This window comes from Chlamydomonas reinhardtii, chromosome 12 (genome assembly GCF_000002595.2).
Source record: "Chlamydomonas reinhardtii strain CC-503 cw92 mt+ chromosome 12, whole genome shotgun sequence".
NCBI lineage: Eukaryota > Viridiplantae > Chlorophyta > Chlorophyceae > Chlamydomonadales > Chlamydomonadaceae > Chlamydomonas > Chlamydomonas reinhardtii.
In genome coordinates, this window is record NC_057015.1 from 8,886,384 (window position 1) to 8,903,624 (window position 17,241).

General features: G+C 61.5%; 3 protein-coding genes across 3 annotated transcripts; 1 reads left to right on the forward strand and 2 right to left on the reverse strand.

Annotated features, from left to right (window-relative positions):
- The first annotated feature begins 120 nt into the window (after positions 1-120).
- On the forward strand, positions 121-6,192 carry CHLRE_12g544550v5 (uncharacterized protein). Its single transcript, XM_043068840.1, has 6 exons — positions 121-497; positions 637-684; positions 851-963; positions 1,105-1,260; positions 1,480-1,657; positions 1,861-6,192. The coding sequence occupies exons 1-6, from the start codon at positions 447-449 to the stop codon at positions 5,224-5,226; spliced, it is 3,912 nt and encodes a 1,303-aa protein (XP_042919130.1). The 5' UTR covers positions 121-446; the 3' UTR covers positions 5,227-6,192.
- A 2-nt stretch (positions 6,193-6,194) lies between these two features.
- On the reverse strand, positions 6,195-7,950 carry CHLRE_12g544551v5 (uncharacterized protein). Its single transcript, XM_043068841.1, has 2 exons — positions 7,698-7,950; positions 6,195-7,549 (listed from the first exon to the last, which is right to left on the reverse strand). The coding sequence occupies exon 2, from the start codon at positions 7,512-7,514 to the stop codon at positions 7,347-7,349; it is 168 nt and encodes a 55-aa protein (XP_042919131.1). The 5' UTR covers positions 7,515-7,549; positions 7,698-7,950; the 3' UTR covers positions 6,195-7,346.
- A 1,195-nt stretch (positions 7,951-9,145) lies between these two features.
- CHLRE_12g544450v5 (uncharacterized protein) lies at positions 9,146-15,509 on the reverse strand. The gene is made up of 9 exons (XM_043068839.1): positions 15,081-15,509; positions 14,761-14,908; positions 14,386-14,461; positions 13,993-14,110; positions 13,591-13,814; positions 12,758-13,460; positions 12,356-12,537; positions 12,016-12,183; positions 9,146-11,671 (listed from the first exon to the last, which is right to left on the reverse strand). The coding sequence occupies exons 1-9, from the start codon at positions 15,451-15,453 to the stop codon at positions 11,309-11,311; spliced, it is 2,355 nt and encodes a 784-aa protein (XP_042919132.1). The 5' UTR covers positions 15,454-15,509; the 3' UTR covers positions 9,146-11,308.
- Positions 15,510-17,241: the final 1,732 nt, after the last annotated feature.

The window sequence follows — 17,241 nt, forward strand, 5'->3', positions numbered from 1 at the left end:
ATGTCACAAAGGACTAACATGGCGGTTGGACCCTGTGATGCGTTTGTCGCAAACCGCCATGGATAGTTCACCACTTGCTAGGCCTAGCAGCGACACACAGTACCATTTATCACTGATGCTGAACGACATGACAGATTAGCGGCAGAGAAGTCCATTAGACGGACTCGATGACAGCCAACTTTGTTGGCGCTGGGGCTCTGGGATATGTCTTCAAATTTGACGGCTACGCGGTCAAGGTGTCGCACACGGCCGCAAATGAGACTGCGGTGTTGCTGGAGCTCGGCAGGACGCCGTTCTCTGTCGGGTTTTTCGGAGCAAGCGAGGGCGAGCTGCCGGACGGGCAGTGCGCCCTTCTGCTGGAGCTTTGCACAAGAAGTGTTGCAGCAGAGCTCGAAACTCTACCGGGAAAGAGGCTTGAGGGAGAAGAAGCGCATGCGATTATCGCGATGGCAGTATCAGCCGTCGCACAGCTCCACGCTCGCAAAATCATTCACCAGGTCTGTAAGAAATGACTTTAATACATGATTCTAACGTGGGTTTTCTGGATGCGTGTCTTTCTGGGTCTTTCCAGACATGCGCAGTAGCGATACTTGCTGCCAAAATGTCTTAAGCAATTGGCGTTTGGATGACACGCAGGACATCAAACCCTCGAATCTGCTGCTCGACAAGCACGGCGCGCTGAAGGTGCGCGAGGGTGCGCTAAAATGGTTCTTAGTCGACGACATCGCCGCGGGCCCAGGCCAAGGCCCGTCCCACATGTAACCTCTATCAGCCAAGGCCCGTGGCCCCTGCCCCTCACCCAGCCTCACCCGCCCCATCCTCCTCATCCTGTACCCTATCCTGCCCTCAGATATGTGACTACAACCTGTCACGCCAGGCGCACGAGCCGCTGGCTGGCAGCACGCCCATGTTCTCCTCGCCGGCGTTACTGCGGGGGGAAGATGACCAGTACGCAGCTGACTGGTATGCCGGCTGCAGGGGCACAAGTTGCAGCGGCTCAGACTCTGACCTCCCATATCAGGCCTCGTGCTCCACACATAAATGAAGCGCAATAATCGCATGCGCTTATTGTATGCGTGTCGCTTCAACACGGGCGGAACGCAGGTGGGCTCTGGGCGTGACGCTGTACCAGCTGTTGCACGGGCTGGACTCCTGGCCCTTCGCGCCCGCCTCCGCGCTGGCGGCGCTGGAGCGCCAGCCGCCGGCGCAGCAGCTGGAACTGGTCAGCCGGGCGGTGCAGCGCGGCCGCCTGAGATTCAGGTGAGCCGGGTGGCCTGGTAGGGCTGGTGGGATGCAGGGAGGTAGGCAGTGGAGGAGAGGAAGAGGCGGCCCGACCACCGAGTTGCAGCCTTCCGGCACAGCCTGGAACCCTGAGCATCATATCGTCTTGTATACCGTATAGAGTAACGGCACGCCAACTGGAACAACCCCCCCCCCCCACACACACACACACACACACACACACAACCACTCCTGCAGGCCGCTGTCGGGACTTCCCGGCGCCGCCAAGACGCTGCTGCGGGGGCTGCTGCAGCCGCAGGCGGATAAGCGCTGGGGGCTGCTGCAGGTGCTGGCCGGCGACTACCCGCCCGGGGCCAGCTACGCGGCGGTGGCGGCGCAGTACCCCGCCCTGGGACCCGACATGGAGCACTTGCTGGTGAGGCCCCGGGGGCAGAGGGCCGCGGAAACCCCAAAGGGTTGAGACTGTAGAGCGAGGCTGGAGAGGCGGATGTTGCTGAGTTGCAGTGGCGGCGGCGGTCGAGCAGAGGCCATGCATGTGGTACGGCGCAGAGGGACTCACTGTGTAGCGGGCTGGCATGTGTCTTCTGTGACGTTGGGTCGTGCCCCGCCCTGTTGCAGGCCCTACGGCACCTGTGCCGCCTGTCGCCGGCGCAGCTCTGGCGCTTCCACAGTGACACACAGGCGCTGGCGGCGCAGCAGCCCGTCGTCGTGGCCACTACTGCCGCCGCCGTTGCCGTGCCCTCCTCGGCGCCCCTGGCATCAACAACCTCGGCACTTGCCTACATCAGTAGCGGTGGCAGCTCCGGCGGCTGGGCTGCGGCTGCGGAGCAGGCCCTGCAGGCAGACCGCCGCGCCACCGTCACGGCCGCGCCCTCCAACGTTGCCGCTCTCGTCGCGCCGCTCAAGCCGCCGCGGCCGTCACTTCGTGCGCTAGGGAGCCGCATATTCCGCTCAATGCTGAGCGGCGGCCGCCGGCGCTCGGACGACCTTTCTGCCCTGCACGACCACGACCAGCAGTACGTAGACCAACCGCCACCGCCGCCACTGGCCGTACAGCCGCGCTCGCCCGTGCTGCTGCCGCAGCCGGTAGGCGCCACCATGTTTGGAACCGCGGCGGCGGGGCTGGACGGGGCGCCTTCCTCGCCGCCGGCAGCGGCGCTGCTGCTCGCACACAACAGCGTCAGCAGCCTCACGGGGCAGACCGATGCCTTCTCGCTCGAGCTCGCGCGCCGCCGTGCGGTGGCGGCGATCGCGCGCGTTGCCGCGCTCGCCAGTGGCAAGAAGGCCGGGGCGGTGGCGGTGGGTGGCTTGGTGGCGCCGCTGGTGCCGCGATCAGAGCGTGCGGTGCGCTCCGTGTCGGCGTCGGCGGCCGTCGCCGCGGCGGCCGCGGGGCTGCTGGCGGCGGATGGGCAGCGGCTGGTGGTGACCAGCAAGTTTCAGCCCTGTGAGGACCACACGCCGCTGATCGACGTTGAGGCGCTGCGGGCCGCGGTGGGGCACGCGCTGGGGCCGCAGCAGTCGCTTCTCCCACCGCCGCCGCCGCGCGCGGACTCGGGCTCGTACGATGGCGATGATCTGGAGGGCGGTGCGGCACGTGGACGCGTCATGGGCATCGGATCGGAGGCGGGCGGGGGGCTGGCGGGCGCGGGGGTGCTGGGCGTGAGCGCCGTGGGCGGCTGCCCTGCGGCCGCGCTGCGGCGGTGCGGCACTTCTGGGCTGGAGGGCCCGGCTGCGACCGTGGCGCCAGGAGCGACGGTCAAGAATGGACAGGTGCAGGACGTGTGTGTGCTCGAAGAGATGCGGCGGCTGATGATGGCACGGCGGCGGAGCACCGCCGCTAGCACCAAGACGCCACCAGCAGCAGCTGTGGATGAGGATGGGCCAGCCAGCGCGGAGGCGGCAGCCGCTGTCTGTGCGAGTGATGCCGAGGGCAACAGCAACAGTGGGCCAGCGGCTGTGGCAGAGGCGAGCAAGGAGCTCCCGCAGCTGCGTCTGCAGCGGCCGCAGCCGAGCTCCGCATCACCAGAAGGGGCAGAGAATGCAGCCGGGGCGGTGGCCACTGTGCTCAACAGGGCCGAATACTCATACCCCGCCACACCCAACACGGCACGAATGGGTTCGGCGGCATATCCAACGGCTCCCCACCTCCAGCCCAGTCCTGTGGGCACTGCCAGGCCCCCCAACGCCTTCGCTGGCTCTGTCGCGACCTCCACGGCAGCTGCAGCGGCTGCCGCCAGGCAGCCGCAGGGCTACAGCGGCGCCGCCTCGCCTGACCTGCAGCTGCATATGCAGACGTCGCAGGCCTCTACAGCACTGTACGGACTGCTGTCCGCACACAGCCTCAAGCTGCCGCCGCCGTCGCCCTCTACGCCGCTGGCACCGCAGCTGGAGCCGGCGCAGCTGCGGGCGGGTGCCGGGGATAGGGATGGCAGCCGAGCAGGCGGCGGCAGCGGAAGCAGCCATCTGGGTTTGGGCGGCATCTCGCCGTTCTCTTGCGCCAGCCGCGACGGTGACGGCGAGGTCGACATCAAGCTTGCCTTCGCGTCGGCTGGCGACGGCTGCGTCAAGGGCCAGGGATGCCGCGGGTCTGGCGCCACCGGCGTTGAGTCAACTGCAGCGCAGATAGCGGCGGAGTTGGCTGCGACGTCACGCGCCGAGCTACGGCGCCCCGCCGCCGCCGGCAGCGAGCTGGTGCTGGCGGCGCTGGCGGCGCAACTGGCGGAGCAGCAGCTGCTGCATGGCGCGCTGGCGGTTGTGCACATCGGCGGCGCCGCCAAGCGGCTGGACATGCTGCCTCCCGCGCTGCAGCAGGTGCTTGGGCCGCCGCCGGCGGCTTGCGAGGCTGCGAAGGGGTGTAAAGAGCTGCTCCCGGCTGGCGGCTTCCAGGCCTGGGAGAAAGCTGCAGGTGCAGATGCGCCGAAGACTTTCCCGGCCGTAGTGACCGAGGTAGTCGAGCCACCCAGCCGAAGCACCAGCAACCCCGGTAACTGCGACGGCGTCAGCAGCAGCCGTGGCTACAGCGGCAGCGGAAACGACAGCGTCGTCCTGACCTGCAGCCGCACCGTCAGCAGTGCCAGCGGCGGCACAAGCCTCTTCAGTCTGACCCTCGGTGCCACGGGGGGCGCCACTGCTGGTGGGGCTGCGGGCGGTGGCGGTGCCCGCGGCAGCGAGCAGCAGTCCGCGGCGGGGGGCTTCCTACTCGACCTCGCTGACTTGTGCTTGCGCCTGGAGGCTGAGGGCTCGGACCTTGAAGTCTCGGCCGCGACCGCCGACCCAGTCGTCCGGGTGCTGGAGCAGGCCGAGCGGACCCAGCTGTCGCACGGCGGCAGCGATGCGTTGCATGCTGAGGCGGAGCAGGAGGAAGCGGGGGAGGAGGCGGGAGGTGATGGGGAGCTGGGAAGCTACGAGTACGAGGAGCGGCCGACGTGGGGCTCCGCTTGGTCGGGTGCGGCTGCTGCTGGTGCCCGTCGCGGCCTCCCTGGCACCGCCACATCCAGCAGGAGCAGCAGCCGGCGTGCGGTTACGCGGCCTCCGCTGGCTGGGACCAGCGCCGCCTCTGCTACTGCTGGCGGGCTGCACCTGGAGCGACGCCCGCTTCAGGCCCAGTGCGTACACTTGGTTGAAGAAGAGGGGGAAAGAGAGGAGGCGGAGGCGGAGCAGCAGCGCGACGGCCTTGAGAGCAAGCCAGTATGGGTTGCGAACGGGCAGCTGCAGCAGCAGCCATGGAAGGCTACAAGCGCTGCTCCACGGCCGCAGCATTGGCACGCAAATTTTGTGGACGTCGCCGCGCCGGAAACGCCGCGGGAAGAGGCGGCCGGGCCAGTGGCGACCACGACAGCCGCCCTCGTGTCGCGGCCGGTGCGCGCTGGTGCGTCAGCAGACGTGGCGGTGGCTGGTTGGTACTGTGGGCTGCCCAGCCCTTTGCGCTGGGCGAGCAACCTTGCGGCGCGTGCTCGTGGTCGTGTCGTGGCGGCGCGAGCCTAGATCAGGGCTTCGGCGCCCGTAAGGCTGGGTACGGCCGTACATGCTGGTACTGTGTTCCAGCGGAGGATTGATTATGGGTTGGCTGTGATTGATTGGTTATTCGCTGACGCTTAATCAGTCATTAGCATCGTAGCATTCATAGCGTAGCACAATTGGTGATGCTCCGAACTAATTTCTATTCATTTGTTGGCTGGGTCGACTGTGTGACACTCTGTTGGGTCGCCGGTTCCTCAACGCACTCTCTTATAAAGGGACGAGGGATGGGCGAAGCACTGAGCTGTGGGGCGGGGCAAAACAACTAGGGCGAGACATGCCATGGTGATGTTTGTGGTAGCGGAAGGAAGCACAGGCGATGCTTCTTGGACAACATTCTTTTCGGGCACACGATGATGGGTTTATGTTTGGATTACAGATCACGACCTAGTACGGTGAGTGTTTCAGGAGGTGCAAGGAAGGAGCAAACACGCATGCTCGTGTCTCCAGTGCGATGCGTGTGCGGTTGTGAGCGAGGCCACATGTGGCAAGAGGAGCTGAGTGGTGAAGCAGACATGTGAGTGATTACAAGGCAAGGGTCCTAGCAACTTGACAGAAGCTCCAGAGACCTCGAACGCAGAGCGAAGGTAGAGTCAACTCGTGCAGGACAACTTAGATTGGCTGGTTTGTCAAAAGCTCTTTGGCCATTTGCTGGGTTTATGTATGGTCTGGGCACCAGATGGCCAGCAGGCACGCGCCCTGGGCGTGGCTGGGTGCGGATCCAAGGGGGGCAATGCGGTCATGCGTACTCAACTGCTAATTCGTACACACGTAATCTTCACCCCGGTTAGCGCACATGCTTGAGTGCTGTGCCGCATATGGGTAAAATGTTCTGAGCTGACTTAGGTTCTCGTATCGTCGGACGTTGCAGACAGAGTTGTGCAGGGAGAACGGTGTGTGTGTGTGTGTGGGGGGGGGGTTAACTCTGAACCAATCCTGTAAGAGGGGTGGCTCGGGTTTTGGTTGGCAGTGGGTGCAGGCGGTGCATTCTGTGCGGATGGATGGAGGCCTAGTCAGATGCGAAGGCCGACATGGAAGCTGATTATGTACGGGTGCGTGTTACATAACCGACGTTGCGAAAATCACGAGGCACGTGCAGTATGGACATACTGCGGTGATGAGTTCATCAGACTTGACGGGCAGAGAATCTGAGGATACAATAATGTGAGGAGTGTGAACCCGAGCCAGGACCGACAGCCTGGCGCGGCATACTCTGTAATAGCGTGATCCAAGTCTCATTACGAGACTCGCACTACTCCATCTCTCGTGATTTCTGTCCCTGTGGAGTGCCGCAGCTGCAACGTGTTCACTGTAATGTATGCAAACGACCAGCCTCTCACGTGGCATGCCGCCAACATGTGGAATCAGTGGGATTAGTCTTCGCTCCATCTTAAGTCCATTTCATACTCGCTCGCTCGTCAGGGCTTCTCCCAAAATTGTCTTTCTCGGCTATCACTGTGCGCACCCGGTGTCACAGTGTGGCACACGGACGGGTGCACCCACGATGGTCAGAATGTGTGAGCGCATTGAAAGTATACAAGCATACGCCACAAGACGAGATTCCTTGAGCACAAAGCACAGTAGCCGCGGAGGGAACTCATCACGCTGACTACTCGCCTTTCGTGTCGTGTCACAGAGTGGCACACGGACGGGTGCACCCACGATGGTCAGGATGTATGAGCGCATTGAAAGTATACAAGCATACGCCACAAGACGAGATTCCTTGAGCACAAAGCACAGTAGCCGCGGAGGGAACTCATCACGCTGACTACTCGCCTTTCGTGTCAAGGGGACCCTGCTTGCAAGGATTTCCATGGAGCACGCACCGCAACCGTACCCTAATCTCCGTAAGCGGTTCACTTCTTTCACGCCATGTGCTGCGCCGCAGCGCCACCTGCTAGCAGTGCCTAAGCCCCCGCTGACATCTCCACGGTCGTCAGGAAAGCCCCAGGTGCCCCGGCCGCCAATGTCAAGCCATGGTCGCTCCGTGCCCCAACCGCCTCCTCTGCCGCTCCTGCTGCCACAGCCGCTTCTGCTGCCACTTCCACTGCTACTGCCACTGCCCCTTGCCACTGCTCCTGCTACTGCTACTGCTTGGGCGCCGCGATGATGAGGTTGTAGGCCAGTAGCCCCACCGCGACATAAAACAGCAGGCTGAGGCCCCAGCGGTCGGGGCCGAACACAGCCAGAGGGGTGGTGGCGGACACCCAGGCGTCGCTCAGCACCTGCAGCGCCGACTGCGCGCAGCCCAGCATCTCGGACAGCGTGGGGCCCTGCACCAAGAGGCAGCCTGATCAGTCCACAAATAGGTGTAGAAGCCTAAGAGCAGTGCTAGATCAGTGCATGCCGCACATGTACGCGGGCGTGCACCTCTGCCTCTGGCACAAGCGGGTGCCACCAAAACACACGCAGGTTCTCCCGCCATCAGCATCGCACACCTTGAGCGCGTTTACCACCTCCGAAGCAGTGGAAGCATCTATGCCTTCAAGACCGACTGCAAGAGCCGCACGTGCTTGTAAACGACGTGAGTCGCATCGCTGAGGAACCAATTCGTGTCGTGGACGTATGCAAAGCTTCCTGACATGGAAAGCCGTGGAAATGCCGCGTGCATATTGCATGTTCATTTGGTGGCGTTACTGTGCACCGACGCGAACGTGAGGCAGGCGTTTGCGCACGTCCAGCAATAGTTCCTTATTGGACACTGTAAACTTATCTCACAACGTATATTAATGTATGGGGAAATCTTGCGCACCTCAGGCATCGAACTATTATGTGTCGGGTGCCCGATGGTTTCCTGACTTTCCTTCCACGGGTTCCCCACGCTCCAACGCCCGCCCTCCTCCCGACCCCAGCTTCCGTACGGACCGGCCCCCGACCATGCTGTACCTGAGCGCTGTACGGGTAGGACTTCCTTTTCCGACAGGGGACGACCTTTCTTGTCCGACGAAGACCTTGAGCGGCAACGTGAGATTGCACGTGATTGTATCGGTTACAAGGAAGGACCCGCTGACGCAGTTCAAGAGCCAGTGACGTGGAATGCAATGTTTGCGGCCACCCTGCTCTGGAACCCAGGGGTTTACCGCCTGAATCACCGGCCTAGCCTAACCTCACGCGAGTGCGATGGGACAGGGTAAGGGGCAGGTTAGCGTAGTGTGTTGGCCCGATTTGGCGGCGTGTTGGTGCGTGTGTGCCCCGGCGGTGCTTCCCGTGCGGTACCTGGCCTGCTCTGTTGCTGGGTGTGTGAACACGGCCGCTTGGATAGGTGGGCGTGCGTGGCGGTCGGTTAGCTGCTGCCTGTGTGCCCCGGCTTGCGTGGGGCCCATGGCCCAGTTTGCTGCGGGTTGGTGCGTGTGTGCCTGCGCTTGGTCGTGCGCCTGCGGTGGTTCCCGTGTGGTCTTTAGTCTGCTTTGTTGCTGGGTCAGTGCGCGCGGCCGCTTGGATCGGCATGCATGCGTGGCAGTCGGGTAGCAGCTGCCTGTGTTCCCTGGCCTGCATGGGGTCCGAGGCCTGGTTTGCAGTGCGTTGGTGCGGGTGTGCCGGCGCTCTGTGGTGTGTGCGGGCTGGGGTGGTTTCTCCTTTCTTTTCTGTTTCCTGCTCTATCCCCTGCGCCTGCTTCTTGCTCTGCTCTGTGAGTCCGGTGGTTACTTCGCCTGCCCCGGAGGGGTGCCCGTGGGTTTCGGTGGCTGGTGTGGTGGTCCCAAACAAGGGTGTCAGCATTGTACGGTTGGAAATGGGCTGGCACCGACTGCAAACTGGTAGACGGACTATGGCCCCACGTCACCCCATAGGGTCCGCCTACTCAAGATTCAGATCTGTGGTGCCTTATGATGCGCTGTTCCGTCTGCATAGCGGATGCAGCGCGTAAAAGACGCCGGTGGCGACAAGTAGCCTGCGTGAATTACAACTTCGTGCGTCCATATTGAGTCCTGCGTACCGTACTGGTCTTATTCATAGCAACCATGGTTGCTTATCTGCAGTACCAATAAACCATCCACCAGGCCATTCCACCAGGGGGCTGGGCGTTGCCCAAGTGCGCGGCGTATTTCCAAGCCTCCTCCGGGCAGTCAAAAAGAGCAGCAAGGTTCAGCACATGGTTTGGGACACTGCATGTGCTCGGGGGCGCAACAAACCCCACCCACAGCATGGACCAGCCTGTGCCTAACCTCGTCGCTTCTTAGACTGCGACAGCCGCACTCGCCCAGCGCAGGTATTGTGCTTACGTTCCAGCACCGTTGCTATTCCGCAGTCATCCTGCCACCCCAATCCTACCGACCCCATATCTTCACGCAAATCCGGTCACATAAATGACAAATCGAGCGTCAATGACCTGGCCGGCAATCACACACGCCATGATTGCAGAAAGAAAGCGTGGGTTGAAGCGTGCACGGGTGCTGGCGTATTCACTTGGAGCAGGGCAGCCGGCAGCACAGAACCGGGATGCTCGCAAGGAAGCAGAACCACCTTGCACCCCAGCGCCGTCACGAGCTCTGCAGCACAGCGCCCGTATGCCGACCCCGAAGATTAGGTGACGATGAAATACACAGCCAGTAGCCACGGCTGGTGGTGCGCAAATAGGTACAACCAAGTCTCCAATCCAATGCCACATTGACCGTGCACCGGAGTAAGCCGCAAGCGCACACAGTGACATGCACACAACCGCTACAGCGTGCGCCGGTGCCAAACTGCATAAATGGGAGGTCGCACCACGCCAGCATCGTGCATGGGGCACGCAAAGTCTGGCACTGCGGTTCTCGCGAGATTGACAGTAGGGGCGGCATGTGTACCCCTCAAAATAATGAGTCTCCATCCTGCATGACATCCTGACTCTGCCATTACTGGCAAAACGCACCAAAATGCTTCTTATGGCCCTGCGTTCTGCCACAGCTTTCCAGTGAGCCCGTCTCAGCTAGTTTCGTTTTCACGTCATGAACCTGTATTGCCAACCCGGGCAGCCTCCGAAGCCTTTTCCAACAACCATACATGTCCACATGATATACACACGCCACCACAAGCATACGGCTGCTCCAAGCACAACTGAGCCCGCCATTGGCGTAGCAGCAATAGCAGCAATCACTCTCCTAGTGCTCCTTGTTAAAGTCACCACGTACACTGCTTGCCATGACGTGTCGAGAGGACGGCATGTAAGGCAGGAAGGCATACCCCCTCTCACCAGCAGAACTACCACTGCCCGGGACAGATGTACTCCAGCGTCAGGCACACTGTGTCAGAATCGTCCTAGTCATGTACGCCGTGCTTGCACAGCCTCTGTATAGGGACACCATAAGCCATCCTTGAATATGTACGACGCGGAAGTGCCGCAAATGCATAAGGCTTACGCTTTCAACAGTCCACATGCCTGACCCGCCTGACCCGCCTGACCCTCAAAAACCAACAGTCGGCTGCCCTGAAACACTCATCATTCCTGATGCAATATGTACGGTACGACGAAGCAACCAAACGAACATGATCTCCCCGCGCGCCGTTCCCTCCCCAGTGTCCTGTTATGTACGACAGCGCATGTGGCTTTTAGGCAGAATGAGCACCGGCGGCAAGCACGCCGCCAGACGAGCACGCACACGGGTGATGATGCAAATTTATGGCAGGAGTCGAGGAACCGTCCGCATTTGGCGGCTAGCCTGCATGGCCGAGAACGAACCCAACCCACGCCATAACACTGTGACGTGCATCCCGCAAACACATCGCAAGCCCTCCCGCAGGCCTGCACAACGCAACGCAATATGTAACCCTCTCGGCAAAATGTTGTTGGAAACACACGGGATGGCCAGTCAGTGCGCCCGGCATGTCTCATATCTTAAAAAGAAGCCCTGTGCACGGTATTCACAAATGCGCTAGGGGTGCTCCGGAAATCAGAAGACACTCCGTAATCGATTCCATGGATTGCATTAAGCAAGACACCCGGAACCCTGCCCGCAGGTCAGTACCCTTCCGCTTCCAGCGCCGCACATGATGACGACAGCTCTTAATCACAGCTGGGTCATCCGCGCAGCGCAGCGCGAAGCGAACCAACCGCTCTCTCAAGGGAAGCCGTTTAAAGCTTCTTCTTGGCGACGCCGGGCGCCAGGTACTCAGCGGGGTTGGTGGGGTAGATCGCGCGGCCGCCAAAACGCACGTACTCAATGTAGGGGCCGTAGTTGGGGCCGGCCTTGGCGGGGCGCGCGACGGTGATGACCACGCCACCGATGGTCTTGGCCAGAAGCTTGGCGGGCAGGGTGGCCTGGGTGCCGTTGGCGGGGACGGGGGCCATGATGCCGGAGCGCACCTTGCCGACGCGCACGGTGAGCCAGGTCTGGCAGGCGGTGGAATCGTCGGTGGGCTTGGTGTACAGCACGCGCCCCAGGGTGGCGTCCGAGACGACGCCGGCGGCGGGGTAGCTCCACTTGAGGGCCTGGACCTGTGAGGCAGCGGGTTATGGAAACCGTCAAGGATGAGGGGTGAGGAATGAGGGACGAGAGAAAGGGGTATGCAGTGGCGCGACAAGAGGTGTTCGGCAGGCGTGCAGCGGGTTGTGGCGTGGCGTCAAGGGTGAGAATTGAGGAATGAGGGACGAGAGAAAGGGGTATGCAGTGGCGCGACAAGAGGTGTTCGGCAGGCGTGCAGAGCTTGGTAAACGAGGGGCATTCCATGGGTGCTTGGGTGCACAGTCACGGGGCGAGGCGGCTGCTTGATGCATGGCTTGCAGATAGTAAGGGCTTGTAAGTAGCTCCTTAGCTAGGTTCTCAAGGCATCGCGGCGCACCTTGACGACGCCCGAGTTCTTCAGCTGCTTGATGTAGATGCGGTTGATGTTCATGGGGTCCTTGAAGAAGATGGGCACCGACACCACAGAGCTAGTGGCCTTCCAGGCCTGGGCGCAGCCGGCGCACAGAGCCTTGCCGGCCGTGCAGTCCGTCTTGTTCAGGTCCACCTGCAGGCAACAAACCATTTCCTTGAGATACCAACCTTTGCATAAGATACCGTGAGCGCCATCAGTGTGACTGAGGCTTGCGACTGCTACCTCCCCTTTGTTATACATCCCTTCCACCCAACTTCCGCGTCACTCATGCTGCACCCGCCCTAGTTACGGCAAGTACACGCACCAGCTGCAGAGGGCCGTAGGGAGTGAGCTCATTCTTGAAGTCGGCATCGGTGTTCCACACCAGGGCGCGGGTCTTGCCGACGGAGCCCTGGCCAGTGAGGTTGCGGAAGTTGAGGAAGGGGGCACCCTCCAGGCCAGAACCGCGGGGAGGGGGAGGGAAGCCAGCGGCGATCTTCTTGGCGCCTGTGGGCATCCAGTCGAGAGCAGGTAGCAGTGCTGGGTTAGACTGTGCGGTATGGAAAGAAAGCCGTAACATGCAGCGCAAGGCGGCGCTCAAGGGCTGCCTGCTGTAACCAACATGTGTGGACAATCCTTGCATCAGGCTCAAGGTCAACATAGCGTACCCGACCTGCCTGTAAAGTACCGATACAGCCCAGTCGTCTACTCGACCCGCACGACTCACCCAGCTGCTTCTCCAGAGCCTTGAGGTCCACGGGCGGCGGGCGGGGAGGGCGGGGAGGGGGAGATGGGGGGTTCGTGCCGCCAGGGGGCAGGGGCGGGCTGACCGGCAGAGGCACCTCCACGAACAGCACAATGGAGAAGGCGATGGAGAGGGTGCCCTTCAGATCGTTGCCATTGTTGGTACCGCCGTTGCCATTGCCATTGCCGTTGCCGTTGCCGTTGCCGTTGCCATTGCCATTGCCATTGCCGTTGCCGTTGCCGTTATCGTCAGCCAGGGCGCGGCGGATGACGGCGGTGTCGGACAGCGAGGCCGCGTCCGTGTCCATCAGGCTCATCACCATGTCGGCAGTGGCGGGGACGCGCTCCTCCAGCACCAGGCGGACCACGCCGCGGGCCAGCTCGGGGCCCATGGCCTCCAGGACCGTGGCCAGGGCGACCGACGGCTCGGCCTGGACGGCATCGGCGGCCTTGCCCTCGGCGGCGCGGCGGCGCCAGTACTGCACGCCGACCAGGGCGTTGAGGCTGACTCCGTTGATGGTGACCTGGCGGATGAGCACCTGGCTGGCCAGCACCTTCCAGGCGTTGGCGAAGGCGAGCTTGAGGCTCTCCACGTAAGCCTTGACGTCCTCGGGGGTCTGGAAGTTCAGCTTGGCGCCCTCGATGGTCATGACATAGTTCTCAACCACGCGGGCAATGCCGGGCGGCTGTGTTGCAGAAGCAGCAGAGGAGGAGCGGAGAGCGGGTCAGTCACACTATGACTTTGGGTAGCACACGATAAGAACTAAGAAGCGTGTTGAAACAGGGCCTTAGAGGAGCCCTGGAGTGTGAACTTACGTTCGGGGGAGGCGAGGGAGGCACCGGAGGCAGAGGCGAGGGAGGGCTCGGCGAAGCAGGGGTGGGGCTGGGGGGGCTGGGGGGGCCGGGGTAGACGCCAGCGGCGGCGGTCTGCAGGAAGCGGCGCACCACCTCGGTGGCATCGGCGGCCGCGTCAGCGGCGCCGTCAAGCACCGAGTCAAACACAGTCGACTGAACGCCCTCCTCGGGGGCGGTGTAGGTGCCTGTGGGTGGAAAACAACAAGGAGAGCGGTTGGCCGGTGTCACTTCCGTCATCAGGTCCAAGTGCATGAATCTAGGCACATGCTGCGACAAATGCTGTGAGCGGCATGAGGGGGCGGCAGCTGGGCACTGGCGGCTAGTGGCACAAAGACAGGGTTATAAGTACGGCCGGACACGCACCGGCGGCGAAGTCCTCGATGATCTTGTTCAGCAGGGCGCCCCACTGCTCCTGGGGGCCGGCCTTCCAGTTATAGCCCAGCACGACGACAGCGCCGGCAACTCCCACCTTGCCGAAGGCCTGCGAGGTGAGAGGTGTCCAAGCATAGGGTCCAGGTAAGAGAGACTGAAGTCGGCGGCGCAGCGGCACGGTATGTGACGGGATCAGGCGGGGGCGAGGGCACGTGCGCCGCAGCTGGAGCATGCAGTTTCGGAGCGGAAACTCCCAACATGTGTACCGTGTCGAAGCTGCCTCCGACGCCTCCAGCAACTCAAGCTGCCGTTAATCCCGTGTCCAAGCGCAGCTAGCCTGTTGCAAACCCAACCTCTCCCCCCCCCCTGGCCGCGATTACGCACCTGCGCAACCACGCGCACGTCCTCGCCGTCCTCGTACGTGTAGAGGGGGATGACCACGGCACTGGAGTCCTCGTGGCTGCAATAAGTAGAAACGTAGCGAGACACAACAGAACCAGTGGAAGGGAGTAAGCCTTGGTAAGGTGGACGAGAATCGCGGAGGTCGTGGTGTGAGCTTGGGCGTAGGCAGCTCCTCTCTTGGGACAAACAACTCATGTGTACAGTACGTCACAAGATCATACACGCGACAGGAATTCCATGATTGACCACATCGCAGCTCTGCTCGACCGAACTCCGAGACTTCCGATGTTATCGACTACTGTCGACTATGAGGAAGACTAGGGTTGTTATTCTGCATATGCCCGATCGCAGCCGCACCTGCACACGGTGCTGGCACTGGTAATTCGGACGTTCTCGAGCGTCTTGGGCCACGAGCCGGCAAGAAACTCGGAAGCCTGCTCTGTGACGCTGGGAACAGCCGCGGCCTGCGCGTTGTCACCGGCGGCCTTGCAAGAGATCCAGTTACCTGCCCGGTAATGCACACGAGTAATGTTTAATTAAGCCATGGCTATCTTACACTAACGGAGTGAAGTGACGTCGCGCGCCATCGACTGCTTTGCGAGCCAGCGACGGTTGGTGGTGTACCTTGCAACAACTCGGGCCTGTGATAGCGCAAACCATCAAAACCATGTGCTCACCGTCATAGTTGAGGGCCTTGGCAGCGAAGTCTGCACCGCTGTGAGACGAGGAATCCAGGGCAATTACAACGCGCCCCGCAGCAATGTACTGCGAGATTGCGTCCATGTCCTCGACAGAGCTGAACGAAGCCTGGCCGGTTTGGGCCGGCAACACAAAGGCAGCAGGCTCCGCGGCACCCATCGGCGCGCCGGAGGCCACCTGCGCGGTGAACGCGCTGGACAGCTGCGCGATAAGGTTCTGTGGCCCGTTGTCCCACGAGAGGTCAATCACACCGCTAGCGGCGTTTAGGTAGACATCCACGGTGGTGGCTGAAGACGCCGCGCAGCCGATTAGCACGGCCAGCAGCCCTAGAAGGGCGCTTTGTCTGTACATGGTTGAACCTCTGCAATGTCTAGCCCCTGTGTGAATTGGATACCGGCCGATTTGAGTCCGGCCTTAATATACCTCTCGCAAGCCCGCCGACTCTAGTTATGCAATGCACCCGATCGATGCGCCCACCTTCGCATGCGCCCGCCCGAAAGGTTGCGGTAGCTAACTGCGTATTAATTTGCACCTTACCTCAGGGCGTCGTGCAGCGCCCGGCGGGGTCCCCGTCTCTCGAGCAGGTAGGGTGGGAACGGACGTCCGATCGACGACTCGCTATGTTCACTAGACTTAGTTCGACCAAGAATATAAGCATCTGCAAGGAGCACACAGCTATTTGTAGTCCCTTGGCTGAAAACGCCCGCTGGTTTCAATCAAGTTTTGTAGCCCTTCTCAACCGTCGTTCGCAAGAAAGGCACCCCCAGTCCCCGCGTTCATCACTGTAAATAACCACAACTTAAACATATCCAATGATACCTGTTTTGGAACACGTAGTCCACTAACCGTCGCTGCTCAGCGAGCCGCGAGTGAGCGGCTCCTAACTCCATATAATTTTAGAATACACGTCTGTATTCAAGGGGTCACGTACACGAGCAGGGCGCTAAAGCGCACGACCTTGGCTGTGGCGGGCGTAATGCTGGCATTCGAGCACGTCACGGTTACCGCATCGTTGCTCTGCACGTTTGCTTCAAACGATTCGTGATCCATGCTTATTGTAAGCCTCACGGTGTAAGTCCCCTCCCCCCTCGCTCGGCAGGGAGTGATTGTGTGCGGGGCAGCCATCGCTACCAGCATCGTTGAAGGCCGGCCAGGTCCGGCGAGCGTGACTTAGGTGGCGAGCATGCCAATGAAACTTCCCCAAGCGCGCCAACACTGGCATGCATAGATTGCACGAGAGATGCATTTGTGGGGACGACCAGCCGCGCAGGGTTCAGGAAAGCAAGGTGGCTAAGTGATGGGCACGCAGAGACATCGCCGCAGGGGCTTCCCATAAACAAGTCAGCAGCATTTATACTGCTCTAAGTAATACTCAATGCCTGCCGCGGCAGTGGGCGGTCAGCTGCGCAGGGGGTAGGACGGGTGGGTGGGTGCACTACATACTGCGTGACTGGGTGGGCTGGCGGGGATGGTGGATGCAAGCCCCGGATGCAAGCCCCGGGGACTTTCTCACACGAACACACCGCGCTCCTGATCGCGCAGCGTTTCTGCGCCTCAAGTACACCTCGCGCCACGATGGGCGGCCGCCCCCTGCCGTGAAGAAGGCGTGCGTTCTCTGCTCGCAGGTACCCTTAGGCGCTGGTTGGTTGTGGATGCGGATTACAATGGTTATGGACTTGACACGTTTGAGAGATAGACCATGCGAACTTGACAATGGCTTTAGTGAGATGTAACCCACGTACAGAACGGGAGTGTGGGCATTGCATGGAAACGGGGTGCGTGTTGTAGGATACTGCGTTGTTCAGTTGTGGTACTGGGTGCGGAGCTTCCTCCGGCCTCCGCAGTGATCCGCATGTTGCATACCGGTACCGTATTGACTTGCGGAGCCACGCACATGCCTCAATGCGTATGCCAGCTTTCGCTTGCCTGGAGGCACGGCCGTGTCAATGTTTCGGAGGCCAAGCCAGGGCTCAGACATACGGGGTCGGCGGGACGCCAAGCAATGCCCGGACGCTGCAGCCCACGCCACGTCTCCAGTAAGGCCGCAAGGGTGTACCGTACCTCATCTCCCGGACAAAGGAGGGGTCGGTTTGCAGTTCCTGCCCAGTTAGCGACTGCGCATGGCATGGCGACTGCGTG